The sequence below is a fragment of the Leptidea sinapis genome, chromosome Z (assembly GCF_905404315.1).
Source record: "Leptidea sinapis chromosome Z, ilLepSina1.1, whole genome shotgun sequence".
NCBI lineage: Eukaryota > Metazoa > Arthropoda > Insecta > Lepidoptera > Pieridae > Leptidea > Leptidea sinapis.
Window position 1 is genome coordinate 9023028 of NC_066312.1, and position 17100 is coordinate 9040127.

Consider the following 17100-nt stretch of genomic DNA (forward strand, 5'->3'; position numbering starts at 1 on the left):
CTTTTAACGCACATTATATCTATTGTTTTGGAACAGTGTTTTTGAAGGCAGTTGTTTTTTTTTTTATTTTTTTTACTATACATCTCCGTAATGATAAACGACAGTTAGCTTTTTTTTTAAATAATAACTGAACGGTTATACTCAGAACTGCGTAGACGTCCTTAATTAATCAATGCAGTGGATCTAAGATTAGAGCTTATGTAAAAACGCATGTTATGTTACGCAATGTTGTAAACTTGTTATTCAATCAAATAAAACTTTATTTACACTACAAGCTTTAAGTGCAATCCATTTAAAAAGGAATTTCGCTTATTAAAACATAGAGTTTATTAGTATATGTTTTATTTATTTACTTAAGTGCATATAAGACACAAATGAACGTAAACACAACTACGTCACTTAATTCTATATCAGTGGGAATCTATCTCCTTTGGACAGGATGCTGGCTAGATTATGGGTACTACAACGGCGCCATGAAACAGTAATGTGTAAGCATTACTGTGTTACGGTCTGAAGGGCGCCGTAGCTAGTGAAATTACTGGGCAATTGAGATTTAACATCTTATGTCTCAAGGTGACGAGCGTAGTTGTAGTGCCGCTCAGAATTATTGTGGTCAATTAAAATTATTGTCAAATCAAATTATTGTCAAGAATACTGAGCGGCACTGCACTGTAATGGGCAGGGCGTATTACTTACCTTAATTACCATCAGCTGAACGTCCTTCATTTTCTTAAAAAATGTTTGGATAAGGACACACAGTTTAGAAAAAATACGCTAAAAATATAGAAACTTTAGGGGAAAGACAGACGGATAAAAGCGACGTTGCAACGTAGATATATTTGTAGAGGTAAAGTACTAATTCTTGTAGTGATTGACATATGAATTTGTAGGTAGTTATGTTAGCGGCCATGCTGCAAGGGGGAGTATCCAGCTTGACATTGAGAGGCCAGTGCTACTCGAGCTGTCTACTGATAAACTAAAGAGAATTAAAGGCGTAATGAGTCTGGTAAGTAGCTTTAACTAAGCAGATTTGTTATAAATTTTTAATAATTGTTTAACTGAAATAAAGACATACCGTTGACGTACGCATCTGGTTTTGGATGCAACGTATTTGAGGTCTCCTGGTTCGTGAATGCTAAGGTTTCTATTCTTTTTATGGTTTTTGATACTGGTATACATGGTTTTTTGTGGTGGCGCTTTCTCATTTATTCATATTTAATATTCGCGTTTAATGTTTAAATAAGCCACAAGTGTGCACATGGAATAATAGCGGATTTTTTTTCCCCGAGTATAATAGCGTTTTAACATCTAGCAATTCAAATACAACATTCGACATAATTATAGGCAATTGTCGTTTATTTATCTTTTTAAACTTTATATAAAATTATTAACTTTTGTGTCTAGATTGAAAAATATGTTCCACGGGAATCCAAGAATGACGTTGATCCGAGTTTACCTGCGTCGTACAAGTTACGCAGATGTATGGGTACGTGTTTATTATTACTTAAATCTTCTTGTCACAACTTATTGAACAATACGATATATTGTTAATGTAGTTCTACAGTGCGACTCAAATGACACTTAACTTATTAATTTAAATAAGTAGTTTTAAATCTGTATCCTAAATACAGACTTTATTATTTACTCTATGAATTTTTGTCTTTTTTGTTTAATCTATGGTTAGAGCTGTCACCTTGTCCATGCATGATCTTTGAAAATATTACGCGGTTGTTAATCTGAATTCTGATGTCTCGTGTTAAGTTAATAATTAATCTTATTGTTTCATATAATATAATATAATTTGTGTAGAAATCTCCCTGTGTTTTACTTAAAATAACTAGTGAGATAAAACGCAATAAACTTATTTTTAAGCAAAACTGCATCCATGAGATCACTATGTTATGACAAAACATGGCTTGCGTAGTGTTATTATTTCACTGACACTGTTCCTTTATGTTTATGGCCTTCCGCTTTTATTGAACAAGCATATGGCCCACTCGACCGTAGTCTATAACATCAATGTGCCGCAGATATGAAATCATAATTATTTTCGCGAAGAGTAAAACGCATTTCACAACTCTAAAGTTTAGGGATTGTTACTAGTTTTTTGCATTTAAGGTCCCTATTAGTTAAGGATTACAAAGATTCGTCGTTGATACGTCTGTTTCATCTTTTCGTTCCATCAAAAGACAGAACTTGTTTTTAATATATAAAGTTACAAAAATAAGATGTTCTAAACTCAATGTTTAAGTATAAGCATTGAGTCGTCGCTAATTGAATTATTTTTGTATGACAACGATGCTTGATCTTCTTTTATGTCCCCATTTTATTGTACGCAGATATTTCTCCATGGATATAAACCATACTTCGAGCAATAAACTTGACATATTGTCTACAAAGAGACAAACTGACAACGTGTTTTCTCTTATCTTTCTGTATGTCTGTAGCAACATGTATTGAAATCAGTGGGATGATTTAAATTTTAGACAGGTATAGGAAAAACGGCCTTATATGCGCTCAAAACGTAGTTAACCTATTATTCATTAGAACAGTCATTTAAAAATAAAAGGTGAAGCCCACTAATACACTTTGATAATGTAATTTCTGTGTACATTTCTAACTGTATATTCTATTATTTTTTTAATATACTATGTAAAATGAAATTTTTAATTACAGTTCGCAACAATATAGAGAGCATAATAATACAGACAAGCCAGATGGGCGTTAGAAGTGAAGAAGGCGCTGGTGGTTGGGAACGACTTCAAGCACAGGTTTTGTTTCAATCATTATCGTTATACACGGTTAAAGTAATGTTAAAGAGGAAATTACTCACATGCTTCTTGTAGCGATCTCATTGTTCCGAGAATTCGCTCATGTTGAAAGACCTCAGACACGCATATCATACGCTTAATACACACTAATGTTTGTTAAAGGGACAGTTGGTCCCTACGACGACTAGGGATAAGAATAAAGATGACCCTATCATTATTATTATGTTGGTTCTAATTGAGTTCAGAAGGCGTTTTGCTAGTTATGATATGAAATATGTTATATTAACTTTATTTTCTCACCAACAACCAAAATTACTTTACGAAAGCTTAAAAAATACAGGGGATACAAAAGTTACTTCGTTGATCATTGGTGCCTGTGGTAATAAAATACCTGTACTGGTCACCAGGATTCCACTTTTACAAAGTGACTAAAAAGCTCTAAAAATCAAAGGATAGAGGTAAAGCATGTAGCCTTGCAAAGCCATTCGACACATACAGACTTATATAGTACAAGACGAGTAACTCTGCTATAGAACTATTATTTAATATTTTAAATTGCACATTCAGTATTTCAGACTATCCGTTACTTAATATTGTATCTAACCATCCACCCCCGCATATATTTTGATCAATAAAGAAAACAGCTTCTATGCCTGTCAAATCTAAATTAAAAAGAAATTATTAAAAGCTATGATATTATTAACGAAGCAATATATAATGTTGGCTCTCTGAACTAAATTCTTTAGCTCCTGAAGATGCAGTTGATAATTTCTATATCAATATCAATAATATAACAGAATGTCACGTGCTCCTTAAAAGTCATGTATCGCCAAGGTTTCCAGTCTGGCTCTCAAGAAGTTTGATAAGCACATTTACCAATCGCTACGCGATTATCTGGAGTTCGCCCTTTTTGCATAGAATTGCTACTCTCCGATTACTATAAAAAGTATATTGACAATGTCGAATCATCTTTAAAAATAACCTTAAATTCTTTTGGAAATATACACCTAACCTTTAAGAAACGAATTCAGGATATCCCCACACAATCACTGAATGAGCAGCCTAGTCTCACCGCGGTGATGAAATACCGTGTGTTGCGCAATATACGATATCTTGTATTAATTGACGGTTCGTCAATTAAATCTCACACTTTTCGCCTAGTCTTGAAATTTATTCCGCCTACTGGGACCGCTTTTTATCTCTTGCAAAAGTTACCATGAGGTGAAATGTAAATATCATGGGGTATATAATTCGTCAATATTTCTTTAAAAAAATGCATAGTTGATATGGTTCTTGCCGTACCTAAGGTTATCATTCTGAAGACTAATAATTCGTAATAATAAATTTAAGTGGATTATATACTGGGTCCGATTAAAGTGAACTTTGTTGCTTTCTAAATAGCATATACATTCGTGCGATAAAAATGGGACAAGGCACCATCTTCATGACGTCATAGTGAGTCAGGTTCAGGCAGACACTTTACTGACGTCACGCATACCTCAATACGATAAAGTTTCGTCGCTGTTGCATTCCGCAGGGGCTTTACAACAGCACGGCCCTACAAACTGAGTTCACAATATAAGTTTTTGTATTTTGTTAACAGATGGCGTGCGCTAGCAAACCGGATAGGCTTATTAGTAGAGTGCTGATAGAAGCGTTGGTAATTACCGCCGGTCCTTCCACTGATACAAGACACGTAGTGCTGCATCCGATATGTCTGGGGTGAGATTTTTAATTTGAATATACACTCCTGAATTACTGAATATTGTCGACATGTAACCCGTATGATTTTTTTTTTATTTAATCGATCTGAAGCTTTATCCTATCTGCCACTATTGCCGATTAGACCTCAACTTTATACTCTGCTAATTTCTAAATGATTTGACATTTGTCAGAGGGACATTTGAAGCGAACTGGGAATCGCATCGTCGAGTTGAGATACTATGCACGCACGAACCCAGGCTTCGTATCGCAATGGACATTGACCGAGTGATTCTAGACTTACGGCCGCAAGACTTGAGTGTCGTCGCTGATATAAGGGACACGCTGAAAGAAATATTTGAACCCACTCAGGTGATTATTTGTCTTATAACCCGACCCCGTATAATGTGTTGTAGTGTATTGTGTGTTTATCACTAACATATTACGTCTAAAGCTAAGATGCTATAACTTTCACTATTGACAGTATAATATGCTGAAGTAAATGGCATATTAATTAAAAGATGATCGATATTATATAAAACAATCGCAGTTTTGTTGAAAAAAATAAACAGAGATTTGAATTAAATCATTCATCATCATAATTTACCACCAATTTGATTGGCTCTTAAGTTGGGCATAATAATATAATATTGACACACTTTTTACACAAATTATGTGTGTTATGGGTTACAAGACAACGATATATTTAATACAATATACTTACTTAAACATACAGAAATTCATATAAACATACATAAATACATTTAAACATCCATGACTCGGAAACAATCATAATAGATTATATATATGTGTGAAGGTACCCGACAATTCACTGGACGGAAGTTTGAGCAGTGATGAGCTTATGGCGAAAGTAGCTATGACATTCAACTTGAGCGAAGCTTTTAATTCAAAGCAGAACATTGACCAAAATTACTACAAGGACGATCTCAGGTGAGAAATACAGCATTATCAAACTAGTATGCTATTTTGCTCGATCGATCGAACCGAGTGTCATGAGTGTAACTTACGTTTTTCAACCCTGCATTTAGCCTTCTTGGTAGGGGAAGATAATATATATATATATATATACAGTCGCGAGCAAAAGTTACGTCGTTAGTCCTTCGTTTAATCCGGGATAGCTTCTTAAATACTGGTTTGATTTTAATTAATTCGGTATCAGTTGAAAGTTGAGAGTTGAACCTTTACAATGGTGTCATTTTTATGATATTTAAAAATTTATTTAGTTAGCAAGATCGAGCGGAACTAATTTAAAGTACCTAATTGATTCCAAACTTTTGTTCGCGACTGTGTATATACATAGTTTGACACTTTTGGATGTGTGAATTCTCGTGAGTTCGCGTCACCAAAATGGTTATAGCAGTATATCTGTTGCTATACAGCTGGCGTATTGTGCAATATTAATCCTGTATATGTCTTATAACTAAATTAGAATGAATTTAGTGAAAAGATTAATGTAAATACTATGCATTGTTGAAATACTGTTTTCGTTTGATTAATAGGTATATAATTGAATACAAGTTTTAAGAATAAATTGACATTAATGAGTTAATTGTTTTTAAATATATTTTTAACTAAGTTTTTACTTCTGTCGACAGTCTCTACAACTGCATTTTTTATATAGCGTAGGGCTACAATGGTGACATTATATGAACACATGAATAAAACTACTTTACTAAACCTCAATCATAAATAATAAATCTAAAACTTTAAATAAATACACCGCACAAGGAAGCTCATTCCACAGCTTTGTAGTACGTGGAATAAATTTCCTTCCTAAATTTATAGATTATGACTTACCGTTGATGTTTTCAATAGGAGTGGTGCATTTAAGATAGTGTCGGCTGAACAACTACCAATGGCGTATCAAGTGACGATTTACAGCGATTCTGTGTCTTGGCGATATCCGCACCCGAGGGCAATTACCCGTCTCATAGCGTACCCAATACCGGGAATGGTAAGATTATTATAACATCTAATATAGTGTCATATTACCACGTCTTTATTTACTAACTTATTTATACTTAGGCAGGCCATAAATACTATTACAATTAAATATAAACATAATTTTACATTTTAATCTGGAATCTGTCATTTTTGTATGATTGTTCATTGAGTTTTCTCATTTTGGCGCCAATACATTGTGCAATATTTTGCGATATTAAAATGGAGTGGGGTTATAAAGGGAATCGAATTGTTGTGATTGCATTACACAAAGTAGGTATGGAGCCATATGCTATTTTTAGAACTCTCCATACACTTGGTATACTTAATAAAATTTTTGTGTACCGGGCATAGGAACAATGTGACCTCCTCTGTTTGTAACAGAAAAAGATCTAGCCATCCACGAAGTGTTCGTGCAAAAAGGTGGTCAAAGCAATAAGGGAGAGCATTCGAAGAAATCCTGTCTGAAAGCAAAATATTTTATCTCGGGAGATGAAAATAGCACCCAGAATCATATCGCGTATTTTAAAAGATTACTTAGGACTTTAGTGCACAACGTATCAAAACATCGCCTCAAGTGTATCAAGATACCAATCTTGAGAAGTTAGTGGAGCCCATTAACAACACCATGTTCAATGACCAAGAATTCGCCGGGTCATAATGCTCGGTATACGCAGTCTTTGTTGGAAATAAACGTTTTGGACTTCATCAGAGCTGAAGACTGGTTGTTGTGTATAATTGTTGTCCCGATCTTAAGCCGGTGGATTATGATTTATGGTCAGCTTTAGAGGGTACGGCTTGCTCTAAATGCCATGATAATTTGGAGTTTGAAAAATTTTCCCATGGAAAGAGTGCGTGCTTCTATTGATAGCTGGCCTCAACGTTTAAAGGACAGTATTGCAGACAATGGAGACCACTTCAAATAAGCTTTTTATATTTTAATTTGTTTTATATTTATGTATTAAACTAACACACTGTAAAAGTAATAAATGTTATTTGCAATAGAAAAAAATTATTTTCTTTGTTTCAGTATTTATGGCAAGACTAGTATAAATATATATAAGTATAAAATAGTTGATTATATTTAGATTTATACAAAAATAAGTAGCTCTTGCAACACCAGAGAAACCATAGGAAATTTAAGAAAAGTGCACGCGCTTTTTTTGAAGGTCCCCTTGTCGTATCGACTTGGAAACACCGCACTAGGAAGCTCATTCTACAGCTAGGTTGGAATTTCTTTGAATACCTTAGATTGGCTTCTCTTTAGGACTTGTCTAATATTAATCATTTTGTATAATGATACATATTACAATTTAATTCGTTAGTTCGTTTTTACAGGAAAAAGAAACGGAATGTGTGTTGGAATTGTATAATTCAATGCTACATCGCTGGGAGACACACACATTCTTCAAAATGCCGACCATGGAGGAAAGAGAACTAAAGCTAAACACGGATCCCTCGGGTAGGTCAATAACAAGAATGCTCAAAATACACACACACTCACACAATGCATACACGCTCTTTTCCCGTAGGGGTAGGTAGTGTCAACAGAACGCCACTCGCTTCTATACTTACAAACATCACGCGCTTCCACTACATTCATAACTCTTCATACATGCTCGTCGGTTCCGGAACCGGATCAAAATATAAAAATAAATGTAGGTGTATATTAGACTAGTACACATAAGTTTTCATATTAAAGAAGTTCTTTGGTTTTAAATATATATCTTGAGAAAAGTTGACGCACAATAAGTTAAAAAGTAGTAAAGAGTGATGAATAGCTATGCAAAGTACATCCAATTATATTCATATGTATTTGAGGTATACATAAAATATACTCAATTTGAGAATTTATTCATTGCCGCTCAATGCAGTGCCGCTCCGGATTCTTGAAAAGCCCAATAATTTTGAGCGGCAATACAATTGCGCTCTTCACCTTGAGACGAGATGTTAAGTCTCATTTGCCCAGTAATTTCACTAGCTACGGTGCCGTTCAGACCAAAACACAGTAATGTTTACATATTACTGCTTCACGGCAGAAATAGGCGCCGTTGTAGTACCGATAATCTAGCCGGCGTTCTGTGCAAAGGAGCCTCGCACTCGTAAAGATCCTATGAGGCCTTATCATATGATATTGCAAAATTCAAAATTTATAGCTCTCATCTTGTCATCAATGATAGTTTTAATTAGATCAGTAGAATATTATTGACATGAAATTTTATATACCATTGTTTATTACAATTTCAGATGCTGCATTCGCTTTTATGTGGCGTGTCAGAATATGCTTGCATAGTCAAATAAAAACAGTACCATTCGAGTTCAACGCCAGTATGTTTATGCCCAAACGGGATCCATTTGTAAGTTAAATTTATTTTTCAAATACTAATACAATGGTAGTGCCAGCGGAGCGTGGTGGCACTTCCTAATACCTATCTAAATTTTCATTACGAACAATAGTTATAAAATTAATATAGTTCGTTTTAAGATATTATTAATTCTTCATATTTTTTAATTGTGGAATATAGGAATTGTTTTCATATAAGAGGGGACAGACGTGGCCCATGTGATGGGAAGTAGTGAGGCACTGGGTATCTGCAACACCATTGGTCAGGTGAAACGTTGCCAGCCTTCAAGTTGAAGGAACTCCGAACTTGAAGGTTACCTTTAAGCTTCTAAGCTTGGCTGAAGACTAAGGCTGAGATCTATAGAGCGTACTTAGGCTTTACTTACGTAAAACTTAGCTGAGTGTGGTAAAACGCGACTATTGCATTGGGTTGTGTAAGTTTAAGCTCAGAATAATTTCAGCTGTGAAATGACTATATAAACCAAATCACGTAACTAGACTTAGCTTACACTCAGCTAAGTTTTACGTAGGTAAAGTCTGAGCAAAGTCTAAGTACACTATATATCTAGATCTCAGCCTAAGTCGCATCGGTTCGGGAAAACTGCAGGATGTAAATGATTCCAAAAAGTTTACTTAAATAAAATACATCTGTAAATCTAATAATCCAGTGATAAAGTCACTAATTGAAATAGGTGAATTTTCAGAAATTGATTGAAGAAAGCATTGGTGGCGCAATAGATACCCATTAACTCTCACCACTTTATCACCACAATATAGACCCCCGGTTCGGTCTTTGCCCGCCATTTACCAATGTATTTTTGGTTTTCAAATTCGTTTTCAATTTTATTCGTGACTTTATAACGTCGTGAACGCTCGTTTGATTTCTCTGGTGTTATAAGATAATATAGACCGCAGCATACACCGTCAGGTGGTCCGAATGTATGTCTGTTTATCCTTATTTTCCATAAAAGAAAACCAAATTAGTTATATCCATCATCAATTTATTATCATCATCAAAAATGAGTTAAACTTAACATAATTGAGGACCAAATGCTTTGAATAGGGAACTTTTTTCTGCAGTGTTGTGAAATGAAGGAATAAGCCATCTTTCTTATTTATTTATTTTTATATTGGAGTGGCCAAGTGGGCAAATGTGTCACGTGATTGAAAGAATAAAGAACAGCCGCCGACGGAAATATTCAAAGTCAAAGTCAATTTAACTTTATTAAAATTAGGCTTATTTCGGTAATTTGGAGTATTGAATCTACGATATGTTCGAAAAAATTTGAGTTCGCAAGAAGAACATACAAGACACTCAACGGCCACTCGTTCCAATACCAAAGATAGGCAGATACAATACCAAGTTACTAGATGCCTTGGTGACTTTAACCGTGGGCAATATTCAATAGTTTGGGCCATAAAAAACTTACCTTTACATACGCAGGTTTTCGAAATGCCACCGCAGCAAGATTACTACAGCAAGTCTTGTCCAATATCTGCCGAGCAACTGTCGGCCGCGTTGCGTGTGGACTCGTACTTTGCGCCGCGTTCCTTGCCCCGCCTACGCGTCGGCGTGCGTCTAGTGAACTTAGATATCAACGTGCATAACGCTCTACCAAAGCTTACGAGGTAAATTACACAATTATTCCTCTTTACCAAAGTTAATCGCAAAATGTGTATAGTTTATAAGCCTGGAATACTATTTGATATATATGAAGGTGGACATATTTTAATATTTGAGGAGAAACAGTGTAATATACTTGATCCCTTTAAATGCATTGTATACGTGACTTGTACAAATCACTTAAAGCTGTGCTTTAAAGTGACACTTTTTTCTTATATAATAATATTATAATTATAAAAAAAAAATCAAAAGACGTAAGTGATTGATATTTGGCTGTGATCTGAAAAAAATTTACTCTTAACTTGATGTCCATTCAAAACCAAAATTTAATTTTTTTATTTATGTTCTCTTGTTAAACGCATCTTGATCAATTTAGGTATTTTATAATTCGAGTACCAATTGGTGGTTCTTAACTAAAAGTTGCTAAGCAAGTTAAGCACACAAATTCGCATTTAATTAAGCATACTCTAGGTAAAAAAATCCTTTTTTATATAAGATTTGATTGGACTTCTTGGCTTCCGAAATTGATGAATGAAATTCCTTGCGCATTATTTCCAAGGTGATATGAAATTGGTGCTTTCAAAAATGGCCGTACAACCGCATAAAAGGATGAACACGTCTTGTGATTCGTCGGGTGTCCCAAGTGAGTGTATGGGCGGCAGTAATCACTTATTATCATATTATTTATTCGCTATGTCCTTCTCTTCTATAATAATAAAACATACGAATTGTACGATATTTGCAGTGATATGAGCAAACTAGAAGGTTACTACGTATCGCGACCACTGTGCCGCAGTCATCGCACGCTTACAATGCGACTCACGGATACAGCCGTGCATTTTATAGGCGCGGCTAAGCCTAAGGTTAACTACGACTCTAAACTATCGTGAGTATAATATAAATACTAATAGGCTTACGGCCGTTCCCAATATACTATATACAGATTGAGAAAAATTACTACTTTATACTGTCAGTAATTAGCTGTCAGTAATCTGAAGCTGGCCCAATATCCTGATAAGTCATTCTTATCGCCTTATATTGGGACGCGTGAATTGAAATTTCCATACAAACTTCTATCGCTAGTAAGCTATACGTCGTCCCATTTACAGACAGCATGTACGAATAAGCTGAGTTACCGTCGATAAGTTTATTGGGACAGAAAAGTCAACGATTTTAGGTTTACATTTACCATTTTTATCTCAAGTAGGCAACAACCAGAGATAGACTGTATATAGGGAACGGCCGTTAAAGCGTTATACATAATAATACCACTCGCTTATTAAACCTATTTTAGATATCAAAGTGTTTTGTCCCTTTCCGTCTTGTCGGCGTTTGATGGAAAGGGACATAATAACAGTTCAATTCAATATGCCGACGTCATGATTATGTATAAGTCGGCTAGGAGTAGAACAAAGCATACAAGATTTTATCAACAATACGTCACTCATAGGTTGGCACAGTTGGAAGTGCACTCGAACGGAACGCGAGAGGTGCGGGTTCGAGTCCGGCATCGTTTATAAAATTTGTTTTCAAATTTTATTTGTCTAATGGTTGAAAATTCTTTATTAATCTGATGCTCCTATCGGATTGTACATAAAAAAAGCAATTGGCAGCGTAACACATGACGTTAATTTTAATTTCTTTGTAGATGCGACGTAATAGACTCCGCTACTGGTACTATGGTGCAATTCGTCGATGAGTTTCGTATTCAAGGCGCTTTGTATGTGAGCCAACCGAGCAAATTACGTATACGCATCGGCGATGTACGTCTCGCTACCCACGTCCCCAGAATATACACACTAAGGTCTTTAGCTGACGACTGGAAACGGAGTTACGATGAGGTAATTATTTCTTTACTTAGATTAAAAAATCCACATTAGTTTCATCTTATTCCTTCCAATTTAACTACGAGATATATAGCATAAAATTTTATGAAGAAAGAGTTCATAAATTTTTAATAAGTGACTAGTTCTACAAAGATACATATGACAACCATCATAGATAAAATATAGTCATAACATTATCGGCTGATTTCAATATTTATTCGCAATCTTATTTTTGGTAATCTATTTTTCATTATATCTGTGGGACGCCGAATTTTTTTTTAATACAGTTCCTCTAAAAGTGGCATATTGCAACTACTCGAGGTTTTTCTTTACCTTTTCCCAACTCGTGCGTTCTCTTTCCCAACTGTGAAAATAATGTCTAAAAAAAATTAATAGAAGTTTTTATGATTCATGCAATTATTTCTAAAAAGAAGCTACTAATTTGTTTAATATCAGATTTAATGGTTTGATTCAATGAGTTAGGTTTGGTTTCATTTCATTTCATCTCATTTAATTTCATTTTCATTTCATATCAATGAAAAAATCTACTGAAGACTTGGCTGTATGGGCATAGTTCCCTTTGCCTGCCCAGAATGGGTGAAGAAAACAAAAAAAATCTCTGCTTATATTATTTTACGGTTGGTGGCAACAGCGGTTACAGTTTTTTCGCAACTGTATTAAAAATAGTTGTTCAGTACACGTGCGAAACCGTCATTGCAACTTGTTCCGACTGTCAACCCTCACCTTCGGCTGCGCCTCGGGTTGGGTAGACATTTGTCAGAACTCTTTGCAATGACAGGCTTTCCTCACTCGTAGAGAAATATACTATTTTATACATATACCAAATTTGATTGTATATGACACATATGTGTATGCGTTTTCTATAATATTTGGATTTGGAAATTAAGATTGACGTATTGAATGCAGGTTCCGGATAGATTGACGGACAAAATAAAATCAGAATTTTAAATAATATTAAACTGTATGTTGAATACAGACAGATAACCTAAAACCGCGTTATAATTTGCTAATACCAAAAATTTTTTGTTTTATACATGCAGAGTTGACAAAAGAGTTCATATAAATGCAACTTAACGCATCAATATATCGCCTTTTTCCTTACACAGAATATTAATAAGACAAAGTGCCCGGAGATGAGTAATTGCTCAGTAATGGAGAAGTTGCAAGGGCGTGTTTCGCTGTGGATTCACAACGAAAGTGAAATCGCACTACGTGTTGGTCAACAGGGTACGGATGAAGTTGTACCCCTAGGGCCAGGGGTGAGCTTGTCTTACAGGTACATCTTCAATATAAACTTTTAAATAATTATAACAGAGTAACTTCATGAAACTTAGCTGTTCATTAGTCTCACTTAACTCGGAAACGGATTGACAAATTTTTTCATTATTTTATGTGTTTGGCGGTGTAAGAGAACGGATAATAGAAACGCCCGACAGATGTGATCACATAAACTAATCTAAGTTGAACTATTTAATATTGAAATTGTTTTATTTTGAGAAAAGCTTAGGTAATTTGTTAAATTTTTATGTATATTAATATGATAATGTAAGGTAAAGTTTTATTGATTATAAAATATATTTTATTCGTTAGTTACAATTCTTGAATATGTACATTAAATTTTTTTGCATGTACATACATTATTAGTATTATTATTTAATCTTATAAAAGTAACAATTGGTTAGAGTGAGAGAGGAGGAGCCTGCCTACTGCTGCCTTATATGTGAGAGAAAGGCGCCAAACAGAACTAGAGACAAACTAGCGTCGTAACGCGTTATGATACGAACTAGTTGACCCTCCCCTAAAAAGTTATCACTTGAAAAAGAAACACAAAGGACCAACCGACAAATCAGATTGTGATATTTTGAGAGTTTATTGTCTGTTAGACAGATTGTGGTCACTTTTCGTGTACCTTAACGCAACATATTGCCAAAATAGTTCAGCTTTTAACCTTACGTTGTTGTTTGTTCTTGTTCAAAAGTTTAAATCATTTATCCAGGACTTTCAGTAATGACGTGATATTAGAAGAAACATAGACTGTGTTTATTAAAATCAAGTGGCCGCTTGTTACATGATACAATTCACTGTGGGAGTGGGATTTATAGATTTCACACACTAGTGGGTAGCACCTTTGCACAGGAAGCCGGCTAGATTATGGGTACCACAACGGCGCCTATTTCTTTTCAGTAATGTGTAAACATTACTGTGTTTCGATCTGAAGGCCGCCGTAGCTAGTGAAATTATTGGGAAATGAACATATCATCTAATGCCTCAAGGTGACGAGCGCAACTGTAGTGCCGTAATGGGTAAGGCGTATCAATTACCATCAGCTGAACGTCCTTCTCGTCTCGTCCCTTATTTTCATTAAAAAAAAGATTGTTATTTTCACAGGTGGCGGTCACCAACAGCACCGAAAAGAATACGTTTTGCCAAAGCAGGACCAGCGGCTGATTGGCATTGGTCGATGAGTATGTACCGTTTGTTTTTCAATTCGAACACACGTAGTTTTATTATTATAAACTGATTAATTATATTTGAATCATAAACATAAGAACAAACTATTTACTAAACAATTACAAGTTTGTTCATTTTATATAAATCCAAAAGGAAATTATGGGCGCATTTCGACCCTTGTCCGACCAGTGGTTATTATAGATATTGGCCAGCGATTTACTCTCGTTGTTTCTCCAGGCATACCATTCAAAGAAGGCAAGTGTCGGGTTAAATTGGAGAACTCTGAAAAGCTTGTGCAGTATGAAGGTCCATACTTACACGTGAGGGTTCACCACAGCGGACCGACGCGGAACATGTACCTGTCCACCGGACTACAGTTGATCAATGCTACGAGACTACCGCTTATATATAAAGTTAGTATAGTACCCATTTTATAGTCTGTCCAACGCGGCGGATAGTTATCTTATGTAAGGAAAAAAAAAATCTCATGTTAAAGGGCGTAGTTGAGGCTATTCGTACGGCGTGAAGATAAAGTCATATAGGTAAGTTGTCGCGTAAAAAAATTAATGAAATATAAAAATATATACATGTATGTTGACATTACAAAAGATTTTATTTTTAAGTTCTGACCATTTTAGAACTATTGTTGATATAAATTAATCTTATTAAACTTTTCGTATTATGTAATATGTTACGTTATAGCTACTTTTATGCAACTGTTGTGTATTAGTAGGGGTATTAAAACACGAATGTGGGTTATAATAGTATCACATGAGTGTTTTAATACCTAATTATCAACAGTTGCATACAAGATTTTATCTATACCCATAATATATAATAGATCCTCTATAAAAGATTCTAAAACAGTTAGCTTACTGCTAACATTAAAAAAGCCAGTCCCAGTAACCATAATATCATTCAAAGGAGTGTTATTATGAAAACCGGATGATATAATGTTGTACTGAATTTCATTACAACACTCGATTGCATGATGTAATGGTTATTATGACATTGGGTGTTTTAATGTTGGCAATAAGCTGACTATTTTAGAATCTTTAATAGAGGATTTAAAGCATGGGTGTAGAATGTTAATAACAGATCCAAATTGTTAGGTGCGGTCGCGTCGTTCTGGTGATATATGGCAGACAACTAGCTCCGGCGACCTGCATCCTGAGACTATTGGTATGGGCGTGCTGAGCTATCCGGAAAGCGATTCAATACTCAAGTAATAATGATTTTATTATTCAAACTTAAACAAAAATTCAAATACAAATATTCTTATTCAGAAAAGGATGTGGCATGACTTATTGAAAGTCTAAAACTACCACTCATTCGATAAAGTATGCTCCAGATCTGAGAACAATTGGCGCAAGAAACTCAGCGGGCTTCTTTTTTTTCATAAACAGAAGAGATTGGAAATGTATGGAGGAGGCTTAAGCCAAGAAAGGGCAAATAGGCGCCAGTGGGAGGCTCGAGGAGAGCGGGGCCTATTTCTACCGTGAAGCAGTAATGTGTAATGGTCTTAAGAGCCCGTGGATCCCAGACCTACGTTATTTTATAAAAGCTGATAATTGTCAGCGCATGCTCCCAACAACACAGGTAAGAACGATGGACAATTATCGAGTTTGGGTTACAGTGGCTTTGGCAGGTAAACAGTACTTAAGGTGTGTAAAATACCGATCTAAATACATCAAATATTACAGTGCGATTTTTCGGTAGTACAGAATATTACTAAAAATCACGTTATTCATTGCCAGACACTTAACATCGTGGCAACCCCTCGCCAGACACCCCATATATTCATGAAATTATAATTTTACTTACGTCATAGTATAAAAGCTGGTTTTTATGTATAAAACATGGGTAATAAGTAGATGATGTTTCCTCATTAGCCAGACAGTTTTGATAGTTCCCACCCCGCGTCAGACAAACATTGTAAATCGTAAGAAGAGATTCGTGGTTAGAATGACTTATGCAAATTAACTTTTTGGCGCAGACGTATATAACTGATAGTCTATGTAAATTTTGATAACATTCATTAGGTATTTTACACACCTTTAGTACCGTTTACCTGCCAAAGCCACTGTAACCCAAACTCCGTAATGGTCCATCGTTCTTACCTGTCGTGGGAGCATGCGCTGACAAACTTTCAGCTTTTATAAAATAACGTAGGTCTGGGGTCCTCGGGCTCTTGCTCTATAAGCAATTATGTGTTTTGGTCTGAAGGGCGCCGTCGCTAGTGAAATTACTGGGAAAATGTGAGTTGGCAACTTATGTTCAAGATGACGAGCGCAGTTGTAGTGCAGCTCAGAAAATTTATGTTTTTCAATAATCTTGAGCAGCACTGCATTGTAATGGGCAGGACGCATCAAGTACCATCAGCTGAACGTTCTGCTCGTC

At 35.2% G+C, this 17100-nt stretch overlaps 1 protein-coding gene across 1 annotated transcript in view; it reads left to right on the forward strand.

Moving 5' to 3' along the window:
• Positions 1-17100, forward strand: part of LOC126978332 (uncharacterized) — a 109550-nt gene that overhangs the window by 48396 nt on the left and 44054 nt on the right. Inside the window, exons 45-60 of the mRNA XM_050827066.1 lie at positions 891-1006; positions 1405-1486; positions 2677-2771; positions 4375-4493; positions 4667-4844; positions 5290-5423; positions 6309-6447; positions 7773-7896; positions 8682-8791; positions 10223-10407; positions 11148-11288; positions 12051-12243; positions 13356-13525; positions 14638-14714; positions 14938-15113; positions 15813-15925. Coding sequence (XP_050683023.1) covers positions 891-1006; positions 1405-1486; positions 2677-2771; positions 4375-4493; positions 4667-4844; positions 5290-5423; positions 6309-6447; positions 7773-7896; positions 8682-8791; positions 10223-10407; positions 11148-11288; positions 12051-12243; positions 13356-13525; positions 14638-14714; positions 14938-15113; positions 15813-15925 — 2152 coding nt within the window. The remainder of the gene's footprint in view (positions 1-890; positions 1007-1404; positions 1487-2676; positions 2772-4374; positions 4494-4666; positions 4845-5289; positions 5424-6308; positions 6448-7772; positions 7897-8681; positions 8792-10222; positions 10408-11147; positions 11289-12050; positions 12244-13355; positions 13526-14637; positions 14715-14937; positions 15114-15812; positions 15926-17100) is intronic.